Here is a 15,524-nt window from a genome sequence, read left to right as displayed (position 1 = left end):
AATAAAAATATATTATATAGGCTATAACGGCCTGATGAAAGTGGACAGCTAAGAGAGACATACTGACCAGGCTACGAAGTTGTGTGGAAGATCTGCTCCAAGAAAATCGTTGTTGCAAGACTGATAGACAATCAATCTGAACACTTGCATTGTGCACCAACCAATGAATATTACACATTGCCAGCCCTGGGCCCAACAAAAAGCTACTTAAGACTACTATTGTGGTCACTCATTTAAAATCTTCAGTAGTGCGCTATGCAGCATCCCGTTATCAGGCTACCGTCTATGCTGACTATGAGGGCGGGCGGAAGTGAAAAAAGGGCTGCGATCAGCCCAGTCCAGGCTATAGGAGGGCGAAGTAAAAAAGCGTTTACAAATAGATTACCACTCCGCTGCTGTCTGGGACTTTTGCTAAATTCAATTCAATTCAATTCAAAGCACTTTGTATAAATTGCCCCTGGGGACAAATAATCAATGCATGAAATACAAGCCTCACAGTGAAAGATGGATCGCTACCTTCTGATCCTATAATTAAGAAAGAAATGGTTTATTTTAACACAGAGGAGAAGGACGATTTGGCTCGCTGTAGCCCATAAAAAATATTTAAAGCTAGAATGTCCTAGTCGTAGCCTAACAATAATAATTCAATAGGACTATTTTCTGCTAAAACATTAGGCTACATATTTTATGTCCAATGTAGGCTATAGGCCTGCGAGACATGTAGGCTACAAAAAGACAATTACACATTCGCGTCACAGTCAGGAATTATTTGAATAAGGCGGTAGATTCTTTTATTTTTACAAGACAGTAAACTGTTTGGCTGACAGCCTTAAAAGTAGGCTCAATTTCATTTCCAGGGAAAGTTTCTTTTTTTTATGTTTTAGCCTGTTACAGCAGGAATTAGTGACTGGCATGTGGGGGCGTGGCATCACGATGGTTGCTTTCCATCGTGATGTCTGTCAACCATCACGATGGACCATGATATCGTCCATCGGCACAACCCTAATATTTTCACACATTAAATGACCCACACAACCCCAAATTATTTCAATGTCCTTTGTTTTAGTCCCGAAAATAAACCTAGAAGTCCAAACTAAGCGAAAGATATCCTTTGCCAGGGCGCCCGCAGAGTCTGTATAATCCCAACAAGTAAGCGAGAAGGCGGCTGCGGTAATTGTCCTTGACGTAGCAAACAAAAGGTAATCCACAAAAGGGGAAAAATCACGACTTACATGATGCGGCTTGCAGTTGTACAATACAAAACAATCGGTCTCACCAACTCCGGTGAATAAATCCAGCCAGCCGACTGTAAAGGCTTTCTTGACGCGTCCTCTTTTTGGTAACGCGCTGGTCTTCCACACACCACAAGCGGCTTTTAACTTATATGAAGTCCATTTCCACCATAGGGATACTTTCTTTCTATTTACCCCTTACAAGAAACAGTTCACAATACTTTTAGCTGCAGCACTGAGTACTGGCGCCACACGTTCAAAAATCTCACACACGCTTGCTACTCTCTTCAGACCGCCCCCATCATCTAGCGCGCTCCACTATATAAGTTTGGGTGCGCGGTGATAGGCCCTTATACAAAACATCCATACCATCATACACAGTGGAAATAAAGCATGATAAATACATATAAATAAGTACATATTCATATCACACTGATATTATATGAGACCTACAGACATATATGTAAAAAATAATACTTAATTTAACTAATGTGGCAGTGTCACAGCACTGTGCCCTGGATTCGTGTATCGGTGATCCACACATCCTCCCCAGGTACGAGTGGCTTCAGGTTTCTCGCGCCGTGTCTCTTGTCAAAGGATTTTGCGTCGTTTGCCCTCTTCTCCCTTTCTTTGGCCTCCAGCGCGTTGTAGTCCAGCAAAACTGGCTTCAGCAGTAGTGTGGAGGCGGCGCCCCATCAACAGCTCGGCCGTTCTGTAGAGGGGTTGCTCTGTAGGCCAGCAATGCCGTTCTGTAGAGGGGTTGCTCTGTAGGCCAGCAATGCCGTTCTGTAGAGGGGTTGCTCTGTAGGCCAGCAATGCAAGATATGGGTCTGATGCCTTTCTTAGCAGGTTTTTCACGGTTTGTACAGTGCATTCCACCTCCCCATTGCTCTGCGGAAACGTGGGGCTGCTTGTGATGTGCACAAAGCCATACTCTGCTGCAAAGACACTTTTAAGAAATTCACAAATTCCGAGAAACGAGAAAACATGGATTTCAGGTGCACCACCACATCTGTGGACCTTGTGAATGACAACAGAGCAATTTCCACATACCTTCAGAAATAATCTACTACTAGTAGATAGGTCTTGCCTTTCAGCGTGAACAGGTCAGCTCCCAAGGTTTGCCAGGGCCTGTCTGGCATCACTCATCTGCAGCAGGACTGCTCCCAGGCCAGGGAAGAGGCATCAGCAGAGATTTTTAGTGCACTGTTTGGGTTATACAGTGCAAGCACTGGTGTGGATGACAGCTCTGTTTTGAACTGATCAAAGGCGGTGGCTCTTCTTGGACAGCAGGTCTCTTAGCACTTTATCTTTTTCAGCCAGGTTAGGCAAGAAGCGGCCCAGCTGATTAACCATACCCAGAAAACTCCTTTTTAGTATACACAGCATCAACATTAGAGCACTTGTGAGCACCGCCATTCTCTCCTCTTAAGTCACATTGCACATTGCAAATGCATCAAAGCCCGCCTTAACATCTGTGTACTTCATTTTATCTGCAGTTAGCGTTAGCCCCTTTAACACACCTTCGGCTTCATCGGCCATGCAATACACTAATGTGTTTACCTGGTTTTCTTCCGACGTTGCGCTTAAATTGCTTGCAAGCCGAAAGCGGTCGAATCTCCTAATCCAACGCTCCCATTCTTGAGGTTTGGAGAAATCGAATGGCTCTGGAGGTTGTATTGAGAACGTAGCAGTTGGTATGGCCATCTCTGCTGGCTCCTCTCCCATTCCTCCGCCAAAACGACACACTTTTTTTCCCCCTCCTGACACCATGTCGAGTTATTCCTATAAAGAGGTTCGTGCAACGACGTAGTCTGAGTCTGTCTTTATTTAGCAACTCAGTACAGCAGCAGTAGCCCAGTGCATGAACAAAGTTTCCCTTAAGCCTTAACCCCGGTACTGACGTCACCTCCAGTTACTCCAAAATAAAAGCATCCCTTACCCCATTCCGTACAGCTGAAGTCCAGTCTACAGTCTGCCTCAGTGAGAAACTTGCTCTATGTTCAGTCTTCGATCCTGATTGGCTGCATTCGTGCTAACTAACAAATCAGACGGTGTAGTGGGCGGGACAATGCTCTTGACCACAGAGTAGCAAATGCAGGGAGTGAGAGACGCTTTACAGACAAAGTAACGCGTTTCATTCTTTATCCATTTCAATATCGGCTTATTAGTGGAAAAAATGGCCGATACCGATTATTATAAAAACGCAAAATATCGGCCCTAATAATCGGCCCGGCCGATAATTGGTCGACCCCTAGTTGAAACATGATACCGAGTGTGAACTTTTGTCTCATAGCCCATCTCAGCTTGTCCCCTGCAAAGTTTTCCTTGAGATCTCGCGTGTCACGGGAAGTTGATTGACAAGAAAGAGCAAAACTACAGCTGATACGTGACATGAACCATCCTGTCTTCGTCTTATCCTCCGTTATGTCAGCTGAACTTGCAGTCCGTAGGCTATATGCACATGTAGATGCATTATTGTTGACGAAAAAAGACAAGACTAAAATGTCTTCATTTTCATCTACAAAATAAGACAGAATATCTAGCTGTTACGTTTTCAAAATATTCCGAATGAGTTCATGCACAGCAGCTTTCCTGTAGGCTAGTCTATGTGCTGTTGCCGCAACCCTGTGGCTGCACGAAACTACATGGAACAAGAACACCTGAGATTTCTGCCAGAGTTAGCAAGCTAACTACCTAAGCTTTATGCCACAATGCTACATACCCAGAAGTTGAAGCTTCTCTCATACATATACAAATTAACATCCCCCAGAATGTCCATACAAAAATGTTCAGCAAGTAATGTCAACTATTTAACTAGTTACACTGATGATGCAAAGTTTGCTAGCAAGTAAGCTAATATGGAAATTTCGCTAGCAAGTTGGCTAAGATGGTGAATTTGGGGAATGTGTTCCGTTTGGGCGCATATCGCCATCTAGCGTGGCTGAGTATAGTATACTATAGTATAGTATATATACTTTTTTGATCCCGTGAGGGAAATTTGGTCTCTGCATTTAACCCAATCGGTGAATTAGTGAAACACAAACAGCACACAGTGAACACACAGTGAGGTGAAGCACACACTAATCCCGGGCGCAGTGAGCTGCCTGCTACAATGGCTATTTCGGGAGCAGTGAGGTGTTAGGTGCTTTGCTCAAGGGCACTTCAGCCACGGCCCACTGGTCGGGGCTCAAACCGGCAACCATCCAGTTACAAGTCCAGAGTGCTAACCAGTGGGCCACGGCTGCCCAAGTAAAACATTAATACATTAATACTTGGTTCTATGTCTACGAAGATCATGACAGTGGTCCAGTCAAATCTTTTACTGTCTATGGTCAAATCCCAGCCGAGCTATAACTGTAGCTCGACTTACCTGTGCATGTAAACATACTGACTGTGTGTGGGTGTGGGTGTGTGTGTGTGTGTGTGTGTGTGTGTGTGTGTGTGTGTGTGTTAGATGGTCATTCCTGGTGACGTGCTGGAGATGACAGAGTTTCAGGAGAAGACAACGGCCAACTCTCGTTTCATCCTGGAACTCAGCATTCCGAACCTGCAGATCACTCTACCCAGCAAAGCCTTCTACGAGAAATTACACAACAGGTACACACACACACACGCGCGCGCGCACGCACGCACACACACATATACACGCGCACACACACACACACACACACACACACACACATATACACACACACACACACACACACACACACACACACACACACACACACACACACACACACTCTCTCTTCTAAAAAGAGAGTGTAGGAAGACTGAAAGAAAATGGCGTAAATACAAACTTCAGATCCACTATGAAATCCATAAAGAGATGCTCCGCACATATAACTCTGAAATATGCAAAGCAAGACAGTCTTTCTTTTCTAACATTATCAATAGAAGTTCAAATAACACTTTCGTATTCTATTTTCAACTGTTGATAAGTTAACAAATCCCCCCCCTCACAATTAGCACCTGAACTTCTCTCAACTAATAAATGCAATGAGTTTTCATCTTTTTTAAAGGTAAAATTGACAAAATCAGACTCAACATATCTGCTCAATTACAAATTCAACAACCTGAACTTCCAGCAACAAACAGAGGGAAACTAAACTTGATGTCAGAGTTCAGCTTGATAGACTCTGAAACACTTGAAAAAGCGGTACAGAATCTCAGCCCTTCCACATGTGTCTTAGACACTCTGCCTACCAATTTCTTCAAAACTGTTTTTCACCTCATAGCTGGCCCGGATGTCCTTCAAATTGTAAATGTATCATTGCTGTCTGGCACTTTTCCTAAGTCACTGAAAACAGCTGTTGTAAAGCCACTTCTCAAGAAGAATAACCTGGATGCCTCCATGCTAAACAATTACAGGCCCATATCCAATCTACCTTTTATTGGCAAAATTATTGAAAAAGTAGTCTTTAATCAATTAACCACCTTCCTAACATCAAATGGGTATTTTGATTACTTTCAGTCTGGTTTTCGGACAAATCACAGCACTGAAACAGCTCTCATTAAAGTTTCCAATGACATGCGCCTCAACACAGATTCAGGTAAAACATCAGTCCTAGTGCTACTGGACCTTAGTGCAGCATTTGACACTGTTGATCACAATATTTTACTACACAGACTAGAACACTGGGTTGGATTTACAGGCATAGTTATCAGCTGGCTAAAATCATATCTACAAGAAAGGAGCTTCTTTGTTGCCATCGAAACTGTACCTCAACACCAACGTCCTTGACCTGTGGTGTTCCCCAGGGTCGATCTTGGGGCCACTATTATTCAACCTCTATATGCTCCCACTTGGACAAATCATTCAAAATAATTTGATTTCATATCATAGCTATGCAGATGACACACAAATTTACTTAGCTCTATCACCAAACAACTATGGTCCTCTTGAATCTATGTGTCAGTGTATAGAACAAATCAACACCTGGATGTCTCAAAATTTTCTTCAGCTGAACAAAGAAAAAAACTGAAGTAATTATATTTGGTAAAAATGAGGAAAGACTTAGGGTTGCCACTCTCCTTGACACAAAAGGGTTGAAGGCAAAGGATACTGTTAAAACCTTGGTGTATTAATTGACAGTGATCTAAATTTCAACAGCCACATGAAAGCGATAACTAAATCAGCTTTTTACCACCTCAAAAATATTGTCAAACTCAGAGGGCTGATGTCAAAACATGACTTAGAAAAACTCATTCATGCATTTATCTCCAGCAGGGTTGATTACTGCAATGGACTGTTCACAGGCCTTCCTAAAAAGACTATTAAACAGCTTCAGGTGATACAAAATGCAGCAGCTAGGACTCTAACAAAAACTAAAAGAACTGACCACATTACTCCAATTCTTAAGTCCTTGCACTGGCTTCCAGTAAGTCACAGAATTGACTTTAAAGCACTATTGCTTGTTTATAAATCAGTAAATGGAGCAGGACCTAAATACTTGTCAGACATGCTTCAGCAGTACACACCTTCTCGTCCTCTCAGGTCCCAGGTGAAAAACCTGCTAGTAAAACCTACAGTTAGAACTAAACATGGTGAAGCAGCTTTTAGCTGCTATGCTCAGCTGTGGAACCAACTTTAGGATGACATTAAAGGCCCCCAACTGTAGCCAGTTTTAAATCTAGACTTAAGACCAAACTGTTCTCAGGCGGCTTTCTGCTAACTGTGCGAGTTACAAATTCTGAATCTGCCTCGATAATTATTCTACTTTGTCTTTTATTACTTTTTTTACTACTTTTTGCCTTTGTTTTTGCTTACTAATTATTCTTTATTTTTAAATGATTTTACCTTGTGTTTTATGTTTTCTTTTTATTATGATCTTTACCTTTTAACTATTCTTTGACTATATTGCCCTTCTATGCTTTTATTTGTTATTATCGTTTGGTTTTGTTTATGTAAAGCACATTGAATGACCTCTGTGTATGAAATGTGCTATATAAATAAACTTGACTTGACTTGACTTGACACACATATATATATATATATACACACACACACACACAGGTACACGCACACGCACACACACACGCGCACACACACACACACACACACACACACACAGGTACACACACACACACACACACACACAATAATGTGTGAGGTAATAGAGGCAGGTATGTTATGCCAGGTGTAATAGAGGCAGGTATTGTAATAGAGGCAGGTATGTTATGCCAGGTGTAATAGAGTCAGGTATTGTAATAGAGGCAGGTATGTTATGCCAGTCTCTACTGTGTTTGCTAGGATCACCCAACCCATTACAACTTTGAGAAGCTACATTCACCTATACACACTCACATACACACTTTCTTGACTTTCTGTTACTTACATACACACATTCATGACTTCCTGTTTTTCACAGAATAAATAATGACTTGCTGCTATGGGAACCCACTGCCCCGTCGCCCGTGGAAACGGTGGAGAGTATGCCGTATGGAGTCGGACTGTCAGTGGCTAGTCAACTGATCAACACACACCTTAAAGACTTCAGCCCAGAGGGTACACACACACACACACACACACACACTCTTTACAGTTACATTTATTAACTAGAAAATGCAATTCCAGGGAATTACCATTGCATGTAAATGCAAAAAAGCTGCTGTGTATAACATTATATTACTTACAGTATGATTATTCAGATTACACAGTCTTACAGTATTCTTGAAAACCACTTACTTGGTTAGATGTTAGCTTAGAGTATATGACAGTCAGTAAAAATAAATGGTCAATTCAATATTGATCAACATTCTTGGTTTTAATACAGCAGAATGATACTCAGAATACACTAATGAACACTTACCAATGTAAGCTTGAAGTAAAAATCACAGTTGTGTGTATATACAGAACTTGATAATGCCAATCATATTATCCTAAGACAGATCTATTTATCAGTGGTAACTCTGAACTGGCAGCAACAGCTAGAGGCCTCAGTTAATGGTATTAGGTCAAATTTGATGGTGATATATACACTGAAGAATAAAAGAGTCAGCCCTTCAGATGATCAGTTTTAGACAGAACTTAGGTTAGAATCTTATTTTTCACACAGCACAGCTCAGGTCTAAAAAGAGAGGTCTAACAGCACAGCTATGTTTCACAGATGTTACAGCACAGGAATGATTCAAAGGTATGAATGGTTGACAAATATGATTCACAGGTATACATATTCCATATAGTTAGTGAGTATAGTCCTCACACAACAATATAGTTCTCAGAATGTCTCAGTGTAGATCTCAGATAAGTCTCAGTATGGTTAAATGGTATGTATGATATGGTTACATGTTTGTAAGAATGTATGTTAGTATGTTGCTAGCAACATTGTCAGAGATGTATGGTTGACAGGTGTGCACACAGACAGGCACACACGTAATGTCATACATGGTCATCACCACTGGTCTGGTCTGGAACCTAAAAGACAAAAGCAAACAAGTTTAACAGTTATGCCAAAACAATACAAGGAATGTCTGCAATTGTCCTAACAGTAGCTTATTCATGGCTTTCATAAGGTCCCTTTCCACAGGAGTATAATCAAGCAACAAATGCATTCATAATCTAGGTGCTTGATTGTATACACCTGTGGAAAGGGACCTGATCTGGTGAAGTTTGCGGACGACACAATCAACCATCTGGTGAAGTTTGCGGACGACACAACACTGGTGGGCCTCATCACTAAGGGCGATGAGGCTCACTACAGAGAAGAAGTAGACCTGCTGGCTAAATGGTGCAAAGACAACAACCTCCTGCTAAATGTCAGCAAGACCAAGGAGATTGTTGTCAACTTTCAGAGAGGCCACAAACAACTGCCACCACTGTCCATCGACGGAGATGCTGTGGAGAGAGTGAGCAGCACAAAATTTCTGGGGGTACACATCAGCGACGACCTCTCCTGGACCACCAACACAGCATCACTGGCGAAGAAAGCCCAGCAGCGCCTCTACTTCTTGCGCAAATTGAAGAAGGCAAGTGCCACGCCTCCTGTCATGACTACATTCTACAGAGGGACCATCGAGAGCATCGTCTCCAGCAGCATCACAGTGTGGGGGCGGAAGCTGCACAGATCAGAACAGGAAGACCCTCCAGCGCACTGTTAACACAGCTAAGAGGATCATTGGAGCACCACTCCCCTCCTGCAGGACATTTACACCACCCGCCTCACCCGCCAAAGCACTAATGATTGTCAAGGATACAACCCACCCTGCACACAAACTGTTCAGCCTCCTGCCCTCTGGAAAGCGGTACAGGAGCCTCCGCTCCCGCACCACCAGACTGGCAAGTAGCTTCATCCACCAAGCAATCAGGATGCTGAACACTCTACCCACTCTCCCATCACTGACAGCCCCACCAGCCAGCCAGGAACCTAGGAAACTAGGATCCTGTCTACCCTAACCCCCTCCCCCAACACCGCCCTGTGGAACTGCACTGTGACTGCGCGGCCTAACGTGTTGCTGCTTCACATCAAGCCTGATATACTTGAAATTACTGCATACTGCATATCAATGTAAATATACAGGTCACACAAGCACAAGTTTAAACTTCATGTAACTGTTAAGACTATATAAATATACAACACAACTACCTCTATTTTTTTTTATATATATGTCCTATATTTCTATTTTGATACATACATGTTCTATATTTCAGTCTTGCACTTTAATTTAATGTTTATTGTCTATGGCTATGTCTATAGTATGTCTATGTCTGTATTTAAAGCATGTCTATGTCTCCATGGGAAAGTAAGAAACAAAATTTCAATTCTTTGTATGACCAGTGCATGTAAAGAAATTGACAATAAAAGCCGACTTGACTTGACTTGACTTGACTTGACTGATGAAACCCATCAATAGACGAACTATGATAGCATACCGTGATAGTGTTTACTTAGGCATATTTGTTAGCTTTAACTAAAATGTGAACGGTGGAAGCTATAACGTTATGACCATCAACAATGAGTCACGTTATTCATGTCCTTCATGACACCCATGATGGGTTTCATCAGGTTCCTTCACAGCATATAATCAAGCACCAGTCTGCATTCTATTCTAGGTGCTTGATTCTATACACCCGTGTAAAGTGACCTGATGTCGAATAAAATCAGAGCCATAGTATCTGTAGGCCTACTTACTTCTCTGGTTTACGTTAACGTTCTAGTTAAAACGCTGCTGGTTAGTAGGCCTAATGAACAAATGTAACGTTAACGTTAGTGCATTAGGCCTACGTTTGATTGTCGTTATCTATCGAAACCTACAGCTAACCGGTCACTGTAACGTTGACGACATATTAACGTTGATTAACAGTGGGTTTCCTTAATCAACGTAGCAAGGTGCTAATTCCACTAGCCTATTTCACTAATGTTAAAACGTTAACGTTACCTAACGTTATAACGTTAGTGTAGTTTATATGTTTCATACATTCATACATATATAACGCGAACGTTACAAAATGTTTGACGACATAAATTACTCAAATACCAAAACCGGAAACACTTACCTTGTCTGTAATTAGAGAAATGTGCCTCTGAATGAGAGTTTCACGAGCAAATAAAGTGACCACGGCACAGCAGCCAAGACGTTCAGCAGATTCACAGCTCCAGGTAGCTCTGCTACTGTTGATTGCTTTCAGGTGGAGGTCGCGTCATAATGCTAAAAGTTGCGCCACGGGCGGTCAATGTTAACTCTATGAGAATTTCTTTGCTCTTTTATCATAAATATCTAAAAAAGTATAAAGTTCACAAATGTGAAAAACATAGAACAAATCTCTGTTACAAGACCTTTGTAGGAGTGGTTGAATGGCGCCGAACGGTTCAGTGGTTTTAGAGCCTTTGAACGTCAAATTTGGTCGGAAGAATAATAATAATAATAATAATAATATTAAGAAGAACAGCGATAATAGTCCATTTACATGCAGTGCAATTAAGCAGAGGGTTTTATACAAAGAGGCTTACAGCAAGGGAATAACATTCAAACACACACACACACGCACGCACCAGCTGATCAATTCTTTAGCTCTAAGGTTGTGTGTACACACAGACTCACATTGAACACTCTAATAGGTGCATATCCATTTGGTAATATGTGGTTAGGCAACAATTAGACACTCACACACCCATAAACATACACTCACACACACATAAACATACACATAAACATACACACACACATAAACATACACATAGACATAAACATAAACATACATCCAGTCTACTTCAGGTGGAAGTTTCAACACGCAACACGCTGCCATCTGACTGATCATCCGGAACCGTACAATAATAAAATTATTCCTGTCAGTGACCTAGGCCTAGTATTTAATCTTATGTGGGAATTGCAAGAATACGGGTAAAAACAATTCCCTACTTCAACCACAGAATTGCATGTGTCATTAATTAAAACGGTAGGAAAACTGAATGAAAGACGGCGCCGTCCATCAACAAAAACAGCACAGAGTCAAAACGTAGGCCTAATTTAAAGTCCCAGACATTTAAAGGGACAGCGATCACTCAAGACATAGGCCGACACCACGAGTGATGAACGTGAAATGCTTTGAATAGCCTACTACAAAACACGCAGAACAAAACAAGCATTTATATGACAACTGCATATAGAACCATTCTAATCTAGCTAATGGTAATTATTAAATAATTAAGTATATAGCATTCACATATAAAGCATCCAATAGCCTGATGAAAACTTGTTCAGTCAGTTAAATTGCTCTCATAAAAGGAACAGCAGCATACAGAATATTCCAAATAGGCTAGTGTCCTTTCACTTGGACTGCAACATATGAGTGAAACCATGTTCAATTCTAAAGCATCTGGCAAGTGAAGTGACAGGAGGTTTTTGGGGAGGAAAAGAGAACAAAGTGTGTTAGCTGATTCCACAGTCAGTGTTCAGTATTTGGCCTGTAATTAATAATTAATAATTAATCCATAATCATATTTGCCATTTTTGAATACATGAAAATTAATCAAAATCTGTCATTTCCTATGAACAACAGACCCCAGTAACACATGGAATTGCTAAAAATCGAAGGATCGAAAATAATCAAATCATTGGCTTAAAGAATCAATATTGTATCGAATCGTGATGAAACTTGTGATTTACACCCTATATTTTTTTTTTTTTTTTTTTTTTTTTTTTTTTACGGCTTGGTTGGTAATGTTTCTCTCTTTTTTCACCTCACATGTGTTTGTGAGCCCTGGATGGCAGAGGTGGTGGCAAAATGTAATTATATGATATTTCCTGCGGGGGTGTGGGCTTTGATAATCTCACTCCTTTTTGACCATACCTCTGTTTGCATCCCTGAAACATACACATAGACATAAACATACACACACATACACACACATACACACACATATACACATACACACATACACATACACACACATAAACATACACACACATAAACATACACACACATAAACACACACACACACACATAAACATATACAAACATACATACACACACACAAACATACACACACATAAACATACACACACATAAGCATACACACACACATAAGCATACACACACACATAAACATACACATAAACATACACACACATAAACATACACATACACACACACATAAACATACACACACCTAAACATGCACATAAACATACACACACATAAACATACACATAAAAACACACATAAACATACACATAAACATACACACACATAAACATACACACATAAACATACACATAAACACACACATAAACATACACACACACATAAACACACACACACATAAACATACACACACATAAACATACACACACACATAAACATACACATAAACACACACATAAACATACACACACATAAACATACATATAAACACACACATAAACATACACACACACATAAACATACACACACACACATAAACATACACATAAACACACACATAAACATACACACACATAAACATACATATAAACACACACATAAACATACACATAAACATACACACACACATAAACATACACATAAACATACACACACATAAACATACAGATACACACACATAAACATACACACCTGCATGGAGGGGCCGTGGTTAGACAAACTCGAACTTGAAAATTACTTTTACTGTTGGATGGACACACAATAGCAGCACATTTAGCTCAGGGTAACCACTGAGGTTAGCATCAGAGTTAGCATTTAGCCCAGAGTAACCACTGAGGTTAGCATCAGAGTAGTACTTAACCCTGAGTAACTACTGACATCAGCGTCGGGGTTAGCATTTAGCCCAGAGTAACCACTGAGGTTAGCATCAGAGTTAGCATTAAGCCCAGAGTAACCACTGAGGTTAGCATCAGAGTTAGTACTTAACCCTGAGTAACTACTGACGTCAGCGTCGGGGTTAGCATTAAGGCCTGTGTAATGCCGCCTTCTATTTGTTCCATTCATTCCAAGTTGCAAATGGAATGCCCCCTGAAGTTGTATCTTGACTCGTTCAGCTCCTTTGAACCCAAAGTACTCCGAGTTCAAAATCCCAAGATGGCTGTGCCCTAGATTCCAAGATGGCTGTGCCCGTAACAGGAAATGAGCCGTAGATTCCAAGATGGCTGTGCCCTAGATTCCAAGATGGTTGTGCCCGTAACAGGAAATGAGCCGTAGATTCCAAGATGTGCCATAGATTCCAAGTTGGCTGCGCCATAGATTCCAAGATGTCTGTGCCCGTAACAGTAAATGAGCCGTAGATTCCAAGATGGCTGTGCCATAGATTCCAAGATGGCTGCCGTAGATATGCGATGTTTATTAGCAGCTCTGTCTGATTTGTGTCTCAGGAAATCAGTCGTAGAAGCAATAGTGTCCAACCTGTCTGTCACTATGATGCTATGGTGTTTGTTTGTGTAAAATACTGTGTAATGCTTCTATCTGTCGCTATGGTGCTATAATGTTTGTTTGTGTAAAATACTGTGTAATGCTTCTATCTGTCGCTATGGTGCTATGATGTTTGTTTGTGTAAAATACTGTGTAATGCTTCTATCTGTCGCTATGGTGCTATGATGTTTGTTTGTGTAAAATACTGTGTAATGCTTTGTTACAAACTGGTATTACTATATCTGATAACAATTGCTAATAACAGACAATTGCTAAAGAAACGGTAGCATTGTTCTCACGACTTGTTGCTAAAGAAACGGTAGCATTGTTCTCACGACTTGTTGACTAACTGGAACGCAAACAGCTTGGGTTTTAGCCCTGAGTAACTACTGAGATTAGCATCAGAGCTAGCATTTAGCCCTGAGTAACTACTGAGGTGAGGAGTTAGCATTTAGCCCTGAGTAACTACTGAGGTGAGGAGTTAGCATTTAGCAAGTTCAGTTGGGAGAGTATATGCACGATAATGTGCATTTCCATGTGTTTATGTGTGTGTAGAGGAGGATAGTGGCTCAGAGGATGACAGTTTGGCGTTTGCTGAAGCGTTGGACGTGGGCAGCCGGAGGAGGAAGAGGAGGATGAAGAGCCAGAGCCGCTCGTGCCAGAGCCTCTTCTCCATCTGCCTCAACATCACCCAGGGGCTGCTGTCACTACACACACACGCCAAGGTACCACACACACACACACACACACACACTAGGGCTACTGTCACTACACACACACGTCAAGGTACCACACACACACACTAGGGCTGCTGTCACTACACACACACGCCAAGGTACCACACACACACACACACACACACACACACACACACACACACACACACACACACACACACACACACACTAGGGCTACTGTCACTACACACACACGCCAAGGTACCACACACACACACATACACACACACTAGGGCTACTGTCACTACACACACACGTCAAGGTACCACACACACACGTCAAGGTACCACACACACACACACTAGGGCTGCTGTCACTACACACACGCCAAGGTACCACACACACACACACACACACACACACACACACACACACACACTAGGGCTACTGTCACTACACACACACGTCAAGGTACCACACACACACACACACACACACACACACACACAGGGCTGTCACTACACACACACGCCAAGGTACCACACACACACACACACACACTAGGATTGTCACTACACACACACACACACACACACGGTATCACACACACACACACTAGGGCTGTCACTACACACACACGTCAAGGTATCACACACACGCGCACACACACACAGGGGCTACTGTCACTGCACACACACGCCAAGGTATCACACACACACACACACACACACACACACTATGGCTGTCACTACACACACACGCCAAGGT

At 41.7% G+C, this 15,524-nt stretch overlaps 1 protein-coding gene across 1 annotated transcript in view; it reads left to right on the top strand.

The window, feature by feature from the left end:
- Window positions 1-15,524, top strand: part of atg2b (autophagy related 2B) — a 154,532-nt gene that overhangs the window by 78,625 nt on the left and 60,383 nt on the right. The window contains 3 exon segments of the mRNA XM_048249342.1: window positions 4,690-4,832; window positions 7,607-7,743; window positions 14,635-14,804. Coding sequence (XP_048105299.1) covers window positions 4,690-4,832; window positions 7,607-7,743; window positions 14,635-14,804 — 450 coding nt within the window.

This window comes from Alosa alosa, chromosome 1, assembly GCF_017589495.1.
Source record: "Alosa alosa isolate M-15738 ecotype Scorff River chromosome 1, AALO_Geno_1.1, whole genome shotgun sequence".
In the NCBI taxonomy this organism is placed as follows: Eukaryota; Metazoa; Chordata; class Actinopteri; order Clupeiformes; family Clupeidae; genus Alosa; species Alosa alosa.
Note: the sequence above shows the minus strand (reverse complement) of the source record. Positions and strands in the feature narration are given on the sequence as shown.